Source organism: Stereum hirsutum (assembly GCF_000264905.1).
Source record: "Stereum hirsutum FP-91666 SS1 unplaced genomic scaffold STEHIscaffold_10, whole genome shotgun sequence".
Taxonomy (NCBI): Eukaryota; Fungi; Basidiomycota; class Agaricomycetes; order Russulales; family Stereaceae; genus Stereum; species Stereum hirsutum.
Window position 1 is genome coordinate 361,806 of NW_006763140.1, and position 17,582 is coordinate 379,387.

Consider the following 17,582-nt stretch of genomic DNA (forward strand, 5'->3'; position numbering starts at 1 on the left):
TGACTGTCCTGATATGGCCCACTTTTTTTTTCTTCATTTCTCTATTTCCTCCCTCTTGTCACATGTGGTCTGGTTCACTCCCCTTCCCCTTTCCGTCTGTTCACCTCTTATGGACAACAGTTACATTTATATGTGCTTACACATACACCCTATGCCTTCCTTATCATCCTCTGCTCTATAATGCCATGCACCGTCCGCATTCCTTGCCACGATTTGTTGACTACTTATAGGCCATAAAAACACTGGAGATATCAGCGATTCCTGTGCAAGAAGTTGTCGATGCTGCGTGACATTGCGGATATTTTATGGCTATGAATATCCATGGGCCGTTCGGTAAATTTCTGGGATGGCCAGTGCATACTCGCCACTCGGAAATGGGTGCCACAAGTTGCCACAAAGGTTCGGTAGACGCCCACGGCCCGGAAGCGCCCGTGATACTAAATTTACACATCATTTACGTGCCACACGTCCGATGGCGTCGGCTACAGTGCTTATGCTCAACGTCGACATTGTGTTCAACAGAACAAACGCTTGCTCCTTTACAGATCAGACTTATACCTCTTGTTTTGTCTTCTTTTACCGTGGACTTTCTCAAACTTTGTTGCTACGGACAGCCTAGCATACAGGCCCAGGGATGAGCTCCCTCGCTTTCCTCGTAACCGAACTCCAAGTACGCCTCTTGCTGCTCTCCCTTCGACGCCACACAACCGCTCATGGCATGTATACTATATGCCTTAGTCCCTCTCCAGCGAGACAAGACGGAAACATCCAGATGTTCGCGAGGTCAGTCTTTCCTCGTTCCTGTTTCCATCCATCCATACACACTGCGGGCTATGCATTGCGCGTCTCCGGAGTGTGTTGCCAGGACCTACATCGCTGACGGTTGGACTGGACTGGAATGGGAATGGGAATGATTGGGTCGACGCACTGCCTTGATGCTTTGCTGGTCGTCGTTGCTGCTTGGTCAATTCGGACGGAATGGACAATGAATGTAGGCCGCAGACAAGTCGTTAGCTATTCTTCGCGCTTCCCCTGAGCAGGCAACACTCAACCTCGCAAGCGGTACGTTTCATTATCATACTACTGTCGCCAACATACCAGAATTGATAACCCGCCCTTCCTACTGTTCAACTCTTTCCACCAACCACATGCTTCTCAATCCCCGCTCTCCCTCCATCTACCAATCCAACCCATCCCACCTCACCCCAACTCAACCCAACTCAACCCAAAGATGGCCCCCACTCCGAAGACCTCCTCCGCCCCGTCTTCATGGGCTGCTCCACCAAATCCGCTAAAATCGTCGGAATCTCCCTCGGCTCCCTGCAACGCCTCATCGCCCTCTCCGCCGTGCCCCTCTCCGCCGTGCCGAAGATAGTGCAGACGATGGGCGAGTGCATGAACCAGGGCGTGGATATACAGCTCAAGATATTGCAGACGTTACTGAGTCTGGTGACGAATTTTGGGAGGGTGCATGGGGAGTTGTTGGGTGATGTGAGTCGTTTTTTGTTTTGTTTTTTGTTATTGGGTTGGTTCTTGTTGTTCTTGGTTTGGATATTGGATTGGATAAGGTCGAGGTCTCGATTTAAGAGTTTGGGGTATTGCGTGCGATTTCTCATCCTCTACATGGAAGTGGGATGTCGATGGGATCGTAACGCGTCTGCGTCTATACGTAACGACAGCCCCCCGCAGCTCCATGCTTGATGCTCCTTATAGCCTGAGACTCTGTTAAGAGGCTCAGAATCCTTCGACAGCACATCTAACACATAACACATTCTCAGTGTGATTTACCTCCATTGATCCTCGCAAGTCGAGTGGCGTAAGGGCACCCAAGCGCATAGTGAAAAGCGTCAGGTCTGAAGGAAAAATATATACATGTGTCGGGACCTAACCACAGACAGAAAACAGCGCTAACATTTCATCATTTTTACTTCACACCATCCAGGCCCTCCTCCTCTGTTTCAAACTCCAAGAATCCCGCATCGCCGTCGTCTCCTCCACCGCCGCCGCCACACTCCGTCAACTCGTCATGTTCGTCGTCGACAAAGTCGTAGACGAAGACCGCCGCCTCTCCGATGCCTCTTCTATTCTCTCAGCCAACTCCACCTCCACCTCCCCCCCACAACAGGACCTGGAGCTCGTGGACACGACGCTTCCGGACGGGACGGTCAAGGCGCTGGGCCCGTCCGCGAGGGACGCGTTCGCGATATTCGAGGATCTGTGTCTGTTAGCTAATTCGGAGAGACCGAAGTTGTTGAAGTTGGAGTTTTTGCATAAGACGTTTGCGTTGGAGTTGATCGAGAGCGTGTTGACGAATTATCATGATTTGTTTAGGAGGGTGCGTATCCACTCCCTACTTTTCATCGCGCGTGCATAACATGAGCATTGGACTGACTGGACTGACTTTTTGCGTGGATTTGTGTGGGTTTGTGTGTAGCATTCCGAGCTTCTGCTACTATTACAGCATCACCTTTGTCCCCTCCTCCTCAAATCCCTCTCCGAGCGCCCGATTTTCCCACTCACACTCCGCTCCACCCGAGTCGTCTTTCTCCTCCTCAAGCAGTTCTCGCTAGAACTCAAGACGGAGGCCGAGGTCTTCCTGATGCTGTTGATTCGGACCATCGGCGGCGACGTGGACGGTTCTGGATCGGACTCGGGGAACGGTGGAATGGGGAGTGGTGGCAGTGCGAGGCCGGGATGGATGAGGGTGTTGGCGATGGAGATCATGAGAGGGTATGTGCGCTCTGTTATCTTTATATTATTATCCAGATCATATCAATTTGACGTTATGTTGATATTTTTGCCCATCACAGTCTTTGCAGCCACGCCGAGTTCATGCGCAACGTCTGGGAACGGTACGACGCCCAATCCTCCGAGTCAGGCTCGAACTCGAAAGTCTTCACGTCGCTCATCACGGCGCTTAAACGCCTCGTTACCGAAAGACCGTCCCTGCTCGGCGTGAGCCATCAGATGATGGGTGTCGGTGGGACCCATGGCACCGATGCTGGTGGGATGGGTATGGGAGGAGGGGGCGGAGGAGCTGGAGGCGGTGGTAGGACGGGTGGAGGAGGGAGTGTGGCGGGGATGGTGGCTACTGCGGCTAGTGCGACTGTTTCGGGGGTTGTGGGGATGATGGGGAGTGAGGCTGGATTGAGTTTGCATTCGAGTGCTATGAAACTGCAATGGTACGCTCCTTTCCTTCCCTTTTCATACGCACCACTCCTTCACTATTTCTAATGGCTAAAATCACCTATAACTAGCATCGACCAACTAGACAAAGCAGACGCTCCGCCGATTCCAGAATCCTACATTTACCTCCTCGGCACCCAATGTCTCGTCTCCCTCTGCGAAGGCCTAGCCTCCTACGCCGCCCCCCTCTACACCTCCCTAATGATCCAAAAACCCCGCTCAGCAGGCGACTCCCTCATCCGCGCTCCCTCCGCTCTCGACCCCACCACCCTCCCCTCCAACACCCCCTCCGAAGCCTCCACGCGCGCAGGACTGATAGCAGTCCGGGACATGGTCCAAGCAGGCTGGCCCGCCTTACTCGCTGCGCTTAGTTTCCTGATCAGCACAAATCTGAGTGACGAGTTGTTCGTGGATGTGTTGGCGAGCTATCAGGCGCTGATGAACGTCGCGGGCATGTTGGGATTGAATACCCCACGAGACGCATTCCTCACCTCGCTCTCGAAATCAGCGATCCCGTCCCGCGTCGTGTCGAGTCTCGAATCATACATCGAGCCGCCCACGCCGCGGACCGCGTCCTCGTTCTCTGAAGGTCTCGGCGCGTTGGCTGGGACTGTCACGGGTGCGGGTGGAGGAGGAGGGGAGGGAGGAACGCCGGGGTTATCGGAGAGGAATATGGCGTGTTTGAAGGTGTTAGTGCAGAGTGGGATGTTCCTCGCCGGGAGCTGGGGAGAGAGCTGGTTCGATGTGCTCGAGGCGTTGCAGAATGCGGATTATGTCCTCACCGCGAAGGGAGCGAGACCGGTTTCGGTGGTCATGCCTGTGAAGAGGTCAGCTTCGGGGCATGGGGCGCAGAAGTCGGTGGCACAATCTGGGGCGGCAGGAGGTGCGGGGTCGGCGGGGAGTCCACAGCAGGGACAGGGACAGACGGTGGCGAGACATCCGTTGTTGATGGATTTGGATGCGGAGAGCGTGCAGCTTGCGATCCAGCGATTGTTTGACGCGTCGAAGAATCTCGAGGATGCGGCGTTCCGCGATTTCGTGAATGCGTTGTGTAGGCTTAGTGGAGAGATGGTGGGTATGCAGGCATCGCAGTCATCAGAGTTAGGTTTGGGCGGTGGGTCAACGTCGTTCCCCGGTAGTGGGAGTATCCCGGAGAATGAGTCGGTGGACGATGTGACGGTGGGTGGGGGTAGCTCGGTCAGTTTGAGCACGACGCTGTCGCAGGGCACAGGACAGGGGACGTCGAGGCCGGAGTATGCGAGTCGGAGGAGGGTTAGTGGGATTCATTTGCCGAGGACCTTGGTGTGTCTTTTCTTTTTTGACCCCCTGGCTTTGGGTATGAGGTGCTGATATATCCTTGTATATGCAGCGTTCTGGAGACTTTGGGATCAACAAGCTTGGGGGCGTCGCTGTACTCAATATACACAGGCTCATCTATCGCTCCCCGGACATCGCCTGGGACACGATCACCAGCCATCTGCTCTCAGTCATTCGTCTCTCAACAGCCCCGCAGTCCGTTCGCCTACAAGCTGCTCATATTCTCGATGACATCGTCGCCGTAGTTCCTCGAAACCTCACCACCGCCGGCGAACTGCAAGCCGCAGTCCAACGACGCATGCTTGATGTCCTCGCACAACAGATCATGCTCGATACCTCGAATGGCGCAGGCTCATCTTCCACCAGCGTCGAACTTCGTCGTCTTGGGCTAGAGACGCTGCACAAGATCTTGCAGGCTTCGGGCCACACGCTCGTAGTGGGCTGGGAGACGATCTTCGAGATATTGAGCAGCGTATGTAAGCCTGCTCAGTTGCCCGCGTCGACCTCAGGAGACGCTTTACGCTCAATCGAGTCCTCGCCGATGTCGATGAGAGCGAAACCTCTTCCGCTGGGATATGTCAACGAGAAGGGCTACGCGACGCTGATCAAGATCGCTTTCCAGTCGCTGACTCTGGTCTGTGACTCTCTCTCTGTTCTCTCCCCCGAACATCTCCGGATGTGCATCAGCACGCTAGGCCACTTCGGAAGACAAGCGGATACGAATATCGCCCTTACCGCCGCCGAAAGTCTTTTCTGGGGCGTTTCCGACTCCATCCAAGCAAAGAGGAAGGACGCAGAGAAGGAGCCGGAGTATAGCGCGCTTTGGATGTTCCTCTTGCTCGAGATTCTTAGACTTTGTACCGATGCTAGGCCGGAGGTCAGGATGGGCGCTATCCAGACTCTGTTCAGGACATTACAGCTCTATGGCGCCACGCTGAGTCTGGAGACATGGGACGAGTGTATATGGAAAGTCACGTTCCCGTTGCTCGATTCTCTCACGGCTGCTATTCGCCAACAAGGTCAAGGACCTTTGTCGCCGTCACCATCAACGCCTACAGCTGCGGATTATTCGTCGCTCACTGCTATAGGACAAGACCCGGCGATCGCGGATGCGGCCTGGGACGAGTCGAAGGTGGTCGCATTGCAATCTGTCGGATCTATATTCCACGATTTCCTGGTGTCGAAGATCATGCGTCTCGAATCGTTCCCAAAAGCATGGGACGTCTTCGTCATGCACATCCGCGACTCTTTCCTCCTCGATAACCGAATCGTCACCGCTCCCGCCCTCCGATGTCTGGAGAAAGCGCTCAAAGCGTCGGCTGCGGGCGCGGCGGATGAAGGGCTGAAGACGCAGGTGGTGGAAGCTTGGGAGAAGGCGTGGACGGTGTGTGATGAGATGGGGGAGGTGGTGGTGAAGAGAGCGAGCGCGCGGGGAGAGTTGGCTGGCGTGCATAAGCCGTTCACCCAGGAGAGTCTGGTGGCGTTCGTGGATGTTATAGTGGCTACGAGAGGGGTTAGCAGGACCATCGAGGACGTGGAATGGCCGTTGGAGAGGTTGTCGAAGTTGATGGTCATTTTGAAAGGTCAGCCGGAGTTCCAACTTTTTCTGACCCGCGGTTTTGATACGTATGAGCTAATTGGATGGTCCTCGTATACAGGTGTCTTGACGTATCCTAATTCTCCAGATTATCGACCAGATGTGGATGCACTCACACCCGTACAGGTGATTTCCAAAATATTCCACGAATCTTCCTTCATTCCTGACCCTCCTGCAATAGACCGTCGTGATGGAAGCAGTCAGCAGTATTACCCTCACAGCGCCTGGTGTTCCTTCATTAGTCCTACGCGACCTCTCCGAATATGTCACCCTACCATTCCTCGCCGCTTTCGACGTCCCCGATGCATCAACATCCTCCGGTACACTCTCAATCACCTCATCCCCAGCCGCCAAGAGACCTACACTGTCATCAGCACCCAAGAAACGAATCACCTACATCGGCATGTCAAAGAAATGCATGCCCATGCTCGTCGAGCTCTTCCTGCGTTTCAAAGACGAACCTGCTATCTATGTCGATGGGACGTTGGAGGCGATCCTGTCTGCATATTCGATCCCGATCAAAATGAAGTATGATTGTCCGGCGCCCTCGAAGTTTGGGAAGGATCAGCCGTTGTGGAAGACTGCGACGACGAGCTTTTTGAGGATTGTCAGGGAGATTGCAGCGCAAATCCGGGTATTAGGGAGTGGTGCGTACTGTGTCTTCTACGCTTGCCTTTTCTTTCGGATATGCGAGTCCTGATGCGACTCTCAAATAGTTATCTCGGATGAGCGCGTGGAAGGAATATGGAGGCAGACTATCGACGTATTCCGCGGGGCTATACTCGCCGATTGGTATGTTTTACCTGTATTCAATATATTACACTCTAATTATGATACAGTTCCGCCGCCGAATCTTTCTCATTCGACGAACAAGAAGCAGAGGAGAATTTTGACCTGGCTCTTATCGCCTCTCTGGAGATTGACGTCGTCCCACACCTCGGTGACACACGCGTACCAGACTACCTCATCAGCCATCTGTCGAAGGTACTACAACAAGGCAGTCAACTACGTCACGACGAAGACGAGGAGGAGCAGATGCTGACACCTCCCCATTCGGCCAAGAACGAAGACTGGAGCGATATGGAAAAGAGCGATCGCTTAAATGGGGCAGTCAGGAATGGCGGCGGCATATTCAGGGAGAGGTTCTCGTATTGGTGCTTTGATTTGCTATTTTTGATTTGTTCGGATACATCTCGAGGTAAGTGTCTTGATCCATTCATTATGGCTCGAATATCTAGGCTGACTGGACCTAGATCAAGAGGTTTCGAGAAAGCGAGTGGCGGCGCTATGTTTGTCGTCTTTGCTGAACAGGTGTAGAACGACATTGGTCAACTTCGTCGCGGATGAGAGTCTGAGAGGCAATTTGCCCTTCCCAAGGTCAGTCCGGTGGCGAAGCTTTGGAACAATCCAACTGATAACGTATGTAGGGTACGTGAGGAGGAACTTCTGTATGCGCTACAGAAGATGCAAGAACTTCGGCTGTGGCCTGGGTCACTATGGGCTGCCCTTTCAGATAGACCATCGGAGTATTCTTCCACTCAGCCCCGTACGCGCCGTCCTAATCTCGTGGTTCTCTTCACCGAATTGACTTTCTGTTCTGTTAGCTATCGACGCAACGCTGTCGCCGTCAAAGCTGATCGCAGATTCAGTCCAACGCTCGACGAAAGCCCATCTGTTCCACTTCTACTCAGTCTTATGCGAGATCGCCTCCGTGCCTCGTAAAGTTCCGGCTGCATGGGTTGTGCCGAGACAGTTGCTCTCGCCACCCGATTCTCCTCCCGTTAAGGGTTCATCAGTGGAACCAGGGACGCATGAGAGTCGGATAGCAGCTAATGGGGTGAGAACGAGTGTCAGTACGAAGCCGGTCGATGCTAGATCGTTGGCTAGGGAGTGCTTGAAGGAGATGGGAAGAGAGTTGGGTGTTTCGATGTAGGCCTGAGACTACAGTTTCTGATAGGGTTTTCGAGGATTCAGTATACTGTGTACTTCTGCTTTGCACGCTATATGCTTCGATACGTCGTTTGTGGACAACGGTTTACTTCGTGTTGTGCATGACGAGAGCACCTCGCCGGTCTACAGTAGGTGAGGCTTTACGGGCTCGAAGCGCGACACGAAAGCTAACAGAACGCAAACCACGGACGAGGTTGAGAGAAACGATCCTAGAGAGATGTGCATTCCATGGTGGACACTAATTCAAAAAAACAAGATGGGTAACCAGACGACATCAATGCATATCAGTAACATATTATTTAGGGTTCGGGAGTAAACAGAAGCAGTAGGTAATACGATCTATCCTATGTGTTAGAGCAAATGATGAAGATAGCTTACACCAGCACAATACTTTCGAGAACGATTCAGAAGTAAACAATCGGGCAATTTCTAGCCATCGTAAGAAATCAACCAAGTAATGTGGAAGGTGCAAATACTTTATTCAAAGGCATACAGACGTCATTTCAGTTACATAGCGATGAAGGATTGCATGATGGTGGCCCAAACGAGACCTGAACGTCTACAGTAACATCGTTCTCAGGGAACAATGAGGTCAGGAGATCCATACTTCCGCACAGCATCCTCCGGCGTCTTCGTCGAGGGCTCTAAGACCTTCATGACGCGCTGAAAGGTAAAGAAGCCAGGGCCGTTCCTTTCAGTCATCTCAACCCTAGCGTGTGCCGAACCATTAGGACTAGATTCCTCCTCCTTCTCCTCCTCCTCCTCTTCCTCAGAGAAATGACTCATGCTGCGCGCGACGATAGTGTACGCCGTTTTGCGGATAACCGGTTGGATCCAAGGTTTCTTCAGGCCCTTCATCTCTGGTGTCATGAGCTCCAGGTAATCCCCGCATCTCGTCACAAACCCCAATTTGCAAGATGCGATCGTCTCCCAATCGTGTGTTGCCGTCCACTGTCTGATTTTACCGGGTTGCTTTGCCCATTCGACCTGATTTCCGTCGAAGCGAAGCACGAATGCGCACCATAGCAAGATCCACACAAAGGACTCTAGGTCATGGTGATACTCATGCAGTAGAGGCTTCCCAGCGTTCTCGAGAAGATCGAGAGCCATAAAGGCTGCTGTGCCGGTTCGGTGCTTGCAGGTCGCCGTCTCCTTCGGTATCGTCGAGGCGGCAAGATCCCAATCGTTCAAAATTCCGACGACATGCTCGTCATGACGCGTGAACATAATGTTGTTGACGCTCAAATCACGGTGAAGAATATTGCAGCTCGTGTAGATAACGTAGTGGACTGGAGGAACAACGATCTCGTCAGATGCGAGGGACATCATATATAGGCAGAGATCTTACCTTTCACGACATCCGTAAAGACGGTCTTGAACTCCCCTAAGTCCTTTACCTCGCACAATGGCAGATAGCGGGGAGTAACTATAACTCGAAGGACGCGCTCCTCGTACTCCGGACCAATGAACGCGTCGGCCAACTCTAAAATGTCACTGTCTTCATCAACACGCGTCTTTTGTTTTGCCCCTCGTTTCGGCTTTGGTGTCGGCTTCCCGAGAACAGCGACGGCCTTTACACGCGTCTCAACGAAGGCCATCAAGACCTTCCTGGGTAGGTTCAGAGCGTCTTCGTCGAGCGTCGTAGAACACTTGAGTTCTGTGACGTGCTTCATCCATGGTTCAGGAATTTTCCCCCGAATAGTGCGCAGAATCTCGTCCTCGCCCATGCGATTCACGGGCTGCCAACTCATCTTCGCCACAAGACTCAGACCGTCCCTCGCCTGTAGGCTCGAGATGTCACTGGGACAAGCTAGAGGGAGAACAGTCGTGCCACGTCCGATAGCGCCGGGCTGGACGTGCAGAGGGGAAGCGGTGATCGGGAAGTCTATGGTAGTGCTCTGTCGCGACTCTGCGGAAGAAGATGGTCGATCGCCCCCCGACGTCGACGAATCGCCAGAGCCCGAAGCAGGAATATCGGGAACGTCGAGTTCACAGGTGAGACGAAGAATACTGTCTTTCCAATTGGATAATGGAACTTCGTACGCGGAGGGTGATCCATAGAGCTCTCGAAGGTCCGCGAAGCGTGTTTGTTCGCCGTAGGTGGTCATTTTGTCCCTCAACTCATGGTAGTCCGGCAGAGGTGGGGGCAAGGTGCCCGCTCCAGCCACAATCATGGGCTCTACCCAAGACGTTGGAGATTAGCACGAGCAAGAGCAACGGTGACGAGGAGGAGGAGCTGAGGATGGCCCACAGGGTCGAACTCGCGAGAGCAGATGGAGGGAAAGAGTAAGTCAATCAAAGAGGCCGACAACACGCGGTAGACCGAGCGGCGCGTAGGAAGGACCAGCGTCGCGAACAACCAACGAGATGGCCGAAAAAGGAATGCTCGAAGTCGGCAAAGTATCGAGTTGTGACAATGACGTCACTCAGATACCGTTCAACACGAGTGGCACAGACAGAAGTCGAGCACTCTTGTATACTTACTACTAGATAGTTCACAATCAGAGCAACTCTGGAAGACGTGGCTCAGGGATTTTAACAAGCGTGAGTACTGAATGGATCCCTGATTTCAGCACTATCCGTGGCACTGCTCCATACTCAAGTTCCATAGTCTGCGGTGGCCGATCGAGAGGCTGGCCATCGTGTGGCGTCCAGAATGAGAAAAAATCGTTGTGATTCTACTTTTATCGTAGACAAAAAGAGAATGGTCCAGGAAAATGAAAGGCTAAGCAAACTCAAGGTAGTAATCATGGATAACAACGCCAGAAGCCATGCGTAACATAACTGGGAGAGGAATAGGAATATTGAAAGGACACAAGACAGCATACAGCCTGGCGCTAATGAAAGAGAAAACTACGAACTCCTTCCTCAGTTCGCAAATACGGCCTCCTCTGGGTTCGGTACATCTGGTTCCAACACTCTCATGAAAGTGGAGAACACGAAGAAATCATCCTTGACCAAAGGGTAACTGGGAGATTGTTCCTCCCCCGGAGCACGACGGCGGTGGAATGTATCATGCATTGCCGCTATTACTGGGGAGATACAGCTCGCGAGAAGACCTTTCATGCCTGGAGTAACGCTGTCCGTCGATGGACTCGGACCGCGACGTTTTTTTGTGATGAACGTATATTTGCTGTCACTGATGGCCTCCCACCGCCCGTCCTCAGTCCATTCCTGAATCTTTTCGGGGCGCTTGTTGTGGGTCACCTCCTTCCCGTTGAAGAGGAGCACGTATGCGCACCATACGAGAATCCAGGCAAATGATTCGAGGTCGTAGCAATAGAGGTGTGGGACGGAACCATCGGGACTGTCGAGAAGATTGAGAGCCATGAAAGCGGCGGTACCCGTGCGGTGAAAGGCAGTCGGCGGAGAAGATCGAACCTCGGGAGCTGCGAGGTCCCAGTCGTTGAGCACGCCAAAGACACGGCCGTTACGGCGGATAAACATAACGTTATTGACGCTCAAATCTCGGTGGAGGATTCCAGTCGTCTTATAGATGACGTAGTGCACTGGGAGAGCAAAGCAAGATCAAAGCATCAGGTGAGTGTCGCAAACAAATAGAACAAGGCAACTACACATACCTTTCACGACGTCCTTGAAAACTGTCATGAACTCATTCGCATCCTTGACCTCTTTCAATGGCAGGTAACGCGTAGAGACTAAAGCGTGGAAGTCGCGCTCTTCGATATTCGTGCCTATGAAAGCATCGCGAACCTCCTCGTAGCCATCTTCCTCCGGTTCTCCCTTTTCTTTCCCCTGCTTTTTCGTCTCGGCATCCTCCAAAATCTCCATCCTCCTCTTCACACGTATCTCAGTATCCTCCATCAAGGCTACCCTGGGCAGACCCGTCGCCTTCGCGGCCACATGTTTGGAGCACCTGACGTCTGTGACGTGGTTTCTCCAGCGGGCTGGAATCATCTTCCGGATGTAACGCAGAATTCTCGCTTCAGCCGCGCGACCCGAAGGTTGCCAGCTGAATTTCGCGACGAGGGGTTCCTTGGGATCATATCCATCGACATTTTTCGGAGGGGCAAGGGGATATACGACAGTGCCCCGTCCGACACCGCCTGGCTGGGCGTGGATCGGTGGACCGGTGATTGGGAAGCTGATTGTGAGGGAAGACTGTGGAGCCAAAGGAGGAGAAGTATCGATCGTCGAGGCAGGGAAGGTGCTCGTGGGGGAAAGAGATGGGTCATCTACCGATGGAGGAACGATGTCGTTCGCGGAGGGAGGAGCCTTGTCGTTCGCCGAGGGAGGGGCCTTGTCGTTCGCCGAGGGAGGGGCCTTGTCGTTCGCCGAGGGATGAGGGATATCGTTTGCCGAGGGAGGAGCGATGTCGTTTGCAGAAGGAGGAGCCTTGTTACTCGCCGAGAGTGGGGCGGGCTCGGTGTCGAAAGGCCAGCTCTCAGAGACTTGGGGAGTGTGCTCAATGCGAAGGACGTTGTCCTTCCACTCGAGCAGAGGAGCCTCGTAGGAAGATGTGGAGCTGTAGAGGTTTCGAAGTCGAGCGAAGAGGTCCTGCTCTCGAAGTTCGTCCTGTTTATTGGGCCATTGATAAGTGCCGACGGGACGAGGAAAGGTGGAGCCCTCAGCGGGAACTATCATCGGCTCAAAGCCAAAATCTTTGAGACTGGCACGAGCAATGGCGACAGCGATATAAAGAATAAATTCAGGGTATTCACTGATACGGAACCCGCGAGAGCGTATGGCCCCCATGCGATCAAAGTACCACAGCGTGATAAAGTCGTCCTTGATGAAAACACAGGTAAAATAGCGGTATAGACCACTTCGCATGGCCTCTGCGGCATAGTCAGCAGGCTGTGCCTCATCCAGAACGAGAGATGTCTTCAAAGTATCCCCTGGAGGTCCACTCCGATCGTAGCGAAAGGCAGCAGGCACCGAGTCATGGGAAGGCTCGCCCTCGGCGATGACGGTCATCTTGGGTCGCTTGGGATTGCGCTCGTCAGTGGAACCTCCGGAGCGACGTTTCCCTTTGGCAGGCATCGGGGCAGAGAAAGGAAAGCCCTCCACGCTGTTTGTAACAGGTGCCTTGCTTCTCTGCATAAGATAGTTCCTTTCGAACTTGAATTCGATGGCTGTGTGCGGATGACCCCAGATGAATTGGTCGGAATTTCTTTTACGAACCCCCTCGTTGACTTCTCTCACGTGCTGGAAAAGCGCATGACCAACCTCGCTCGTTACGAACACGTCCGGCTTGCGTTTGATGCCGCCAGAACCATAGATTTCTTCGTAGCCACGCAGAGCGTCGAAGTAAATGCCGCAAGGAAAGTGGACGTCGACTCCAAGGTCCTTCATGGCGTCGACATAATCGAGAACGGCCTGCATCAGCATACAGGCGAAGGGCCGATAGTGTGGCGTTTCGAGTGCGCATTGGACGTAGGCATCGAGATGAGGTTGGGAAAGGGAGAAAGGTCGGTTCCACTCTTCGAGACGGAGGTCCTTTATGTCAAATCCGAAGACGGCCTTGAGCCAAACGTCAACGGGAACACCAGAGACGATCGCGTTATCCATTTCGACTTTATGCTGGCGATAGATCTCGTCGGCGTGGTGCGGGCTAGGACCGTTGCCTGAGTAATGTGCACGTTGGCTTCCAATCGTCTTCGCGATGGGCGTATTATCGACTACAAACAAAATAGGATAACTGTCAATGTAATGAAGAGATGATAGGTGTCAGCTGGGCGCACCTGCGGGTTGAGCCTTGGAAGACGGAGGTGTCGTCTGTGGTCGGACGGGAGTGGGGTCAGCCATAGCGAGGATAGCGATGTGGAGGGGAGGAAAAGGACGAAGAACCACTGACCCTGAGCCTGCGGTTCTTTATACGCTCGAATTTGGAAGCGTGTCAGAGCTATGCAATCGCGATTGCAATCTTCACGTTGCGGGACTAGGTATATGCAAGACGACGTCCTAAATCAGGACGTGTCAGGGAACTTCAACTCGGAGTTTGAATTTGACACGTGGACGGGCGGTTACTTTCGGTGTCCGGGTGGCACCCACGACGTCGGTCTCCGGGTCGCCACACTCACAGTGCAGCGTAAATATTCCATGCCCCAAACCTGAGGCATTAAATATCACAACTCTCGACTCCTTCGATTTCTAGGGAATATATCTGTATTTTTCTGGCCGTGATGTGAATATGATATTCTCTTTCTTTTTATTCACGTCTATCAATGATCTGCAGGGGCGCCTGGGTCCAAAGAGGCTATCCATCATCGAGTCACGGTCTAGGCGGCTAGAAGCTCTTCGAGGCGATACAATGCACATGTATTCGTTCCGCGCGAGTCATAGCTACATTGCTCGCAACAAAGGAGGAGCCGATCGAAAGTGCCATCCCTTTGCCACCTCTGCGATCACTGGGCCACGACGCGAACGAAAACAAAATCACCAGGTTACGATCTTGGCACAGACAGGCAACAGCATGTAAGGAAACACCCACTTGTTGCCATCCACGAATGTGCTGATATTTTGTATCTCGAACGAACAAGGACGTAAAAGCTCTGCTGATCGCATTGAAAGCCCAATACAACGTAGTATATGTACAGATAAGGCGAGACCAAGGGAAGAATGGTTCAGGCAGTAACAAAACCTATGCGGCCGTGGAATCGTCGTCATCCAATTCAGCAACCTTCATTTCTGGCTCCAATACCTTCATGAAGGTCTCGAACTCGAAGAGATCGCCTTCGATGGGGCCATCCGCGCATTGCACAAGTCGCTGAAAGTTGTTAATCATCATGTTCGTGATGACCGGGGCGATCCAGCATGCCTTCAGAGATTCCATAGGGGTGGTAACATGTTCGAGAAGCTTGGGGAGTTGCGTGGCCAAGAAATCAGTCTTTGAGCTCCGGATAGCGGCCCAATTGGCAGCCTGAGTCCAGGTTTGAATCGTCTCTGGTCGTTTGTCGAACCTCACCTCGCCGCCGTCGAAACAGAACACGAAAGCACACCATATCAGAATCGAGGCAAAGGACTCGAAGTCGTAGCAATAGAGGCGTGGGACTGAACCATCGGGGCTGTCGAGAAGATGGAGAGCCATGAAAACGCGGTACCCGTGCGGTGAAAGGCAGTCGGCGGAGAGGATCGGACATCGGGAGTTGCGAGGTCCCAATCGTTGAGCACTCCGATAACACGATCGCTACGACGGAAGAACATGATGTTATTGACGCTCAAGTCGCGATGAAGAAATCCCGTCTTCTTATAAATGACGTAGTGGACTAGGAAATATCCAGCTTATAAGAATCAGAAACAAAGCGATAACGCGATGGGACGCACCTTTGACGACGTCCTTGAACACGGTCTTGAACTCCTCTGCATCCTTGACCTGATTCAGAGGCGAATATCGCGAGCACACCAAGACACGAAAGACACGATCCTGCATCCGATCCACCCTCAACACCTTACGAAGCTTTGCCTCTCCATTTGTGCCAGTCCCTTCCTGCCGAACCTCATTAACCGGATCCACGATCATCTTCCTAGGTAAGCCCAACTCGTCGCACCGAAGACTCACAGAGCACATGAGATCGGTAACGTGTTTTCTCCAATGCGTAGGGATTTTCTTCCGGGTAAGACGTAGCGTAATATCCTCCGCAAATCGGTTCGAGAGTTGCCAACTCATTTTGGCGACTAGGCGTTCGGAAATCGAGGAGGATCCAGGGCCAGGTTGTGGGTCATTGGGGTGAGAGTAGGCGAGTGGGATGACGATAGTGCCGCGGTTGAGAAAACCACCCTTCTGTGCATAAAGGGGAGGACCAGTGACCAGGAAACACCAGGGAGGAGAAGAATTGGCAGTGAGAGAGGAGTTGGGTGGAGGAGACTCGTGTCGTACTGCACGAGCATGTGGTGATGGCTCTGGCCACGGAGGGACTCGCTTTAGACACGGATCATCATTAAGAATTTTCGAGTCGGCGGGGCGCTTCATCGCAAACTAGCGAGCTTGGGATGACTGTGCAGAGTTCTTCCAGTTCGTTGTGTGTAAACGGCAGTCAAAGTTCGACTTCAACAACAAATTTTGGACGCCGATGAAGACCGCGTCTGCGCAAGACGAGAGTAGACCGTTGAGATCGGGCTTCGAGAACTTCAATGGACAAGACTATTACAGAAGATCAAGCAAGGGATGTGCAATCAAAGTGAACAAAGAACATGCGCGGAGGCAAGAACAAAAGCGTGTCACGATCGGCTGGCGGCCCGGATGACAGATGTTGAACCCAAATTTCGAGCGGAGTCGGAAAGTGCCACCACTTGGCGCTGACGCGGACATCAGTTAAGCCACAGTGACATTGCGCACTTCGAACGTTCTTGCAATTGTTTTTACCCATAGCGGCGGGAGATGTTCAAGGTAACCAAAGAATTTGGTCGATTGTAGGCTAAGTACTTTGGACGAAGACCGTGACCTATTTAATAAGACGACCGCTGGTGCTCATTGGTTTTTGCCTCTTTCTTCGATGTGCGCTTCGACGTCACAAAAGTTTACTACTATAAAATATGACAGCAAAGATGGAAAAGCTTCAGAGCGTGTATGAGGGAGAAGCAGACCGAGAATGGGCGACTTGCAGATGATGGGAGAAGAGAGGGATGATCATGCGATCGAACAGGATGAACGGCTCAGAATAGAACGGAGACAAGCATGAGCGTAAAATGATTGTTCAAGGACACGAACGACTCAACGGAAAATAATGGACCGGGGTGCACTCATCGTGTTTATCAGGTGTAATGTCCACCGTCGACGACGTGTAATGTCCCGTTAGGTGAAAGCGGAGGATAAGCGAGTCTTCACTGCTGCAAAACTTCGGCGTGCGGATATTTGGCCCGTCTTCTTCCCGTATCAAGCTGTGCGAACGGCCCTCGGTCAAGTCGTGCGCCCCCTGGTTGATCATGAACTACGACCAGTGTTCTGAACAGAACGAAATAAAATCAATCCCATCATCGACATCCCTGCGATTCTCAAGCGATACTAGTACTTTGAGGTTACCGCACGGGCTCAACGAGAGTGAAAAAAGCCGCCATGGCCCATCGGACATATCGAGACTCAGAGCGTGTGAGCTTCATTGACACCCATAGCGATGATGGGTATTTGTGCCACGACTGGCCATGGACTCCGAAAAACACGAGTATTGAGAGAGAATATCACATTGCTGATACACACGTCGGAAGGCCGAAGTTAAGTACTATGTTAGTGACCGGTCGAGTCTCGTCGCGGCGAAGGGTTCAATCTCGAGCTGGCTAGGTCGACATCCCAGCCTGAAGGGATGCGGTGATAGCCTGGAAGTGACGCTGCCAGATTCAGGCTTCGGAACAGTGAAGATGTCCCGGAGACGCAATTCGCCGTGGTCCGGCCGAAGTAGCACTAGAATGGAAGGTGGAACAAAGGGCTCGCTCTTGTCGTCCGACGTCGAAGTCCCCGCCAATCACGATCGTGGGAATTCTAAGTATAGAACATGAGAACATGAGATTAATATTAAGATTGAGGCAAGGTGAGTATGGAGGCCGTGTCCTTGTAAGCACGGATGTTTAGTCAAAC

General features: G+C 52.7%; 4 protein-coding genes across 4 annotated transcripts; 1 reads left to right on the forward strand and 3 right to left on the reverse strand.

Annotated features, from left to right (window-relative positions):
* The first annotated feature begins 1,003 nt into the window (after window positions 1-1,003).
* Window positions 1,004-8,120, forward strand: STEHIDRAFT_122718 (uncharacterized protein). Its single transcript, XM_007305861.1, has 14 exons — window positions 1,004-1,062; window positions 1,232-1,491; window positions 1,943-2,335; window positions 2,435-2,730; window positions 2,811-3,182; window positions 3,258-4,488; window positions 4,556-6,086; window positions 6,162-6,226; window positions 6,282-6,747; window positions 6,817-6,892; window positions 6,940-7,298; window positions 7,354-7,477; window positions 7,528-7,646; window positions 7,705-8,120. Exons 2-14 carry the CDS (start codon window positions 1,270-1,272, stop codon window positions 8,031-8,033), a joined length of 5,583 nt encoding a protein of 1,860 aa, XP_007305923.1. The 5' UTR covers window positions 1,004-1,062; window positions 1,232-1,269; the 3' UTR covers window positions 8,034-8,120.
* Window positions 8,121-8,317: 197 nt separating this feature from the next.
* On the reverse strand, window positions 8,318-10,224 carry STEHIDRAFT_169649 (uncharacterized protein; the record flags this gene model as incomplete). The annotated part of the gene is made up of 2 exons (XM_007305862.1): window positions 8,318-9,339; window positions 9,399-10,224. The coding sequence occupies 2 exons, from the start codon at window positions 10,222-10,224 to the stop codon at window positions 8,627-8,629; spliced, it is 1,539 nt and encodes a 512-aa protein (XP_007305924.1). The 3' UTR covers window positions 8,318-8,626.
* A 538-nt stretch (window positions 10,225-10,762) lies between these two features.
* Window positions 10,763-13,947, reverse strand: STEHIDRAFT_140323 (uncharacterized protein). Its single transcript, XM_007305863.1, has 4 exons — window positions 13,869-13,947; window positions 13,756-13,789; window positions 11,632-13,692; window positions 10,763-11,559 (listed from the first exon to the last, which is right to left on the reverse strand). Exons 3-4 carry the CDS (start codon window positions 13,580-13,582, stop codon window positions 10,919-10,921), a joined length of 2,592 nt encoding a protein of 863 aa, XP_007305925.1. The 5' UTR covers window positions 13,583-13,692; window positions 13,756-13,789; window positions 13,869-13,947; the 3' UTR covers window positions 10,763-10,918.
* Window positions 13,948-14,654: 707 nt separating this feature from the next.
* On the reverse strand, window positions 14,655-15,983 carry STEHIDRAFT_112311 (uncharacterized protein; the record flags this gene model as incomplete). Its single annotated transcript, XM_007305864.1, has 2 exons — window positions 14,655-14,933; window positions 15,573-15,983. 2 exons carry the CDS (start codon window positions 15,981-15,983, stop codon window positions 14,655-14,657), a joined length of 690 nt encoding a protein of 229 aa, XP_007305926.1.
* Between the last annotated feature and the right edge of the window lie 1,599 nt (window positions 15,984-17,582).

Excerpts from the sequence above, each read along its gene's own strand:
- STEHIDRAFT_122718 (XM_007305861.1), top strand. The coding sequence starts at position 1,270 with ATGGGCTGCTCCACCAAATCCGCTAAAATCGTCGGAATCTCCCTCGGC. Across the intron at positions 6,227-6,281 it reads ATGCACTCACACCCGTACAG|ACCGTCGTGATGGAAGCAGT; the intron begins GTGATTTCCAAA and ends CTCCTGCAATAG. Across the intron at positions 7,647-7,704 it reads GTATTCTTCCACTCAGCCCC|CTATCGACGCAACGCTGTCG; the intron begins GTACGCGCCGTC and ends CTGTTCTGTTAG.
- STEHIDRAFT_140323 (XM_007305863.1), bottom strand. The coding sequence starts at position 13,582 with ATGGATAACGCGATCGTCTCTGGTGTTCCCGTTGACGTTTGGCTCAAG. Across the intron at positions 11,560-11,631 it reads TTTCAAGGACGTCGTGAAAG|TGCACTACGTCATCTATAAG; the intron begins GTATGTGTAGTT and ends TTGCTCTCCCAG.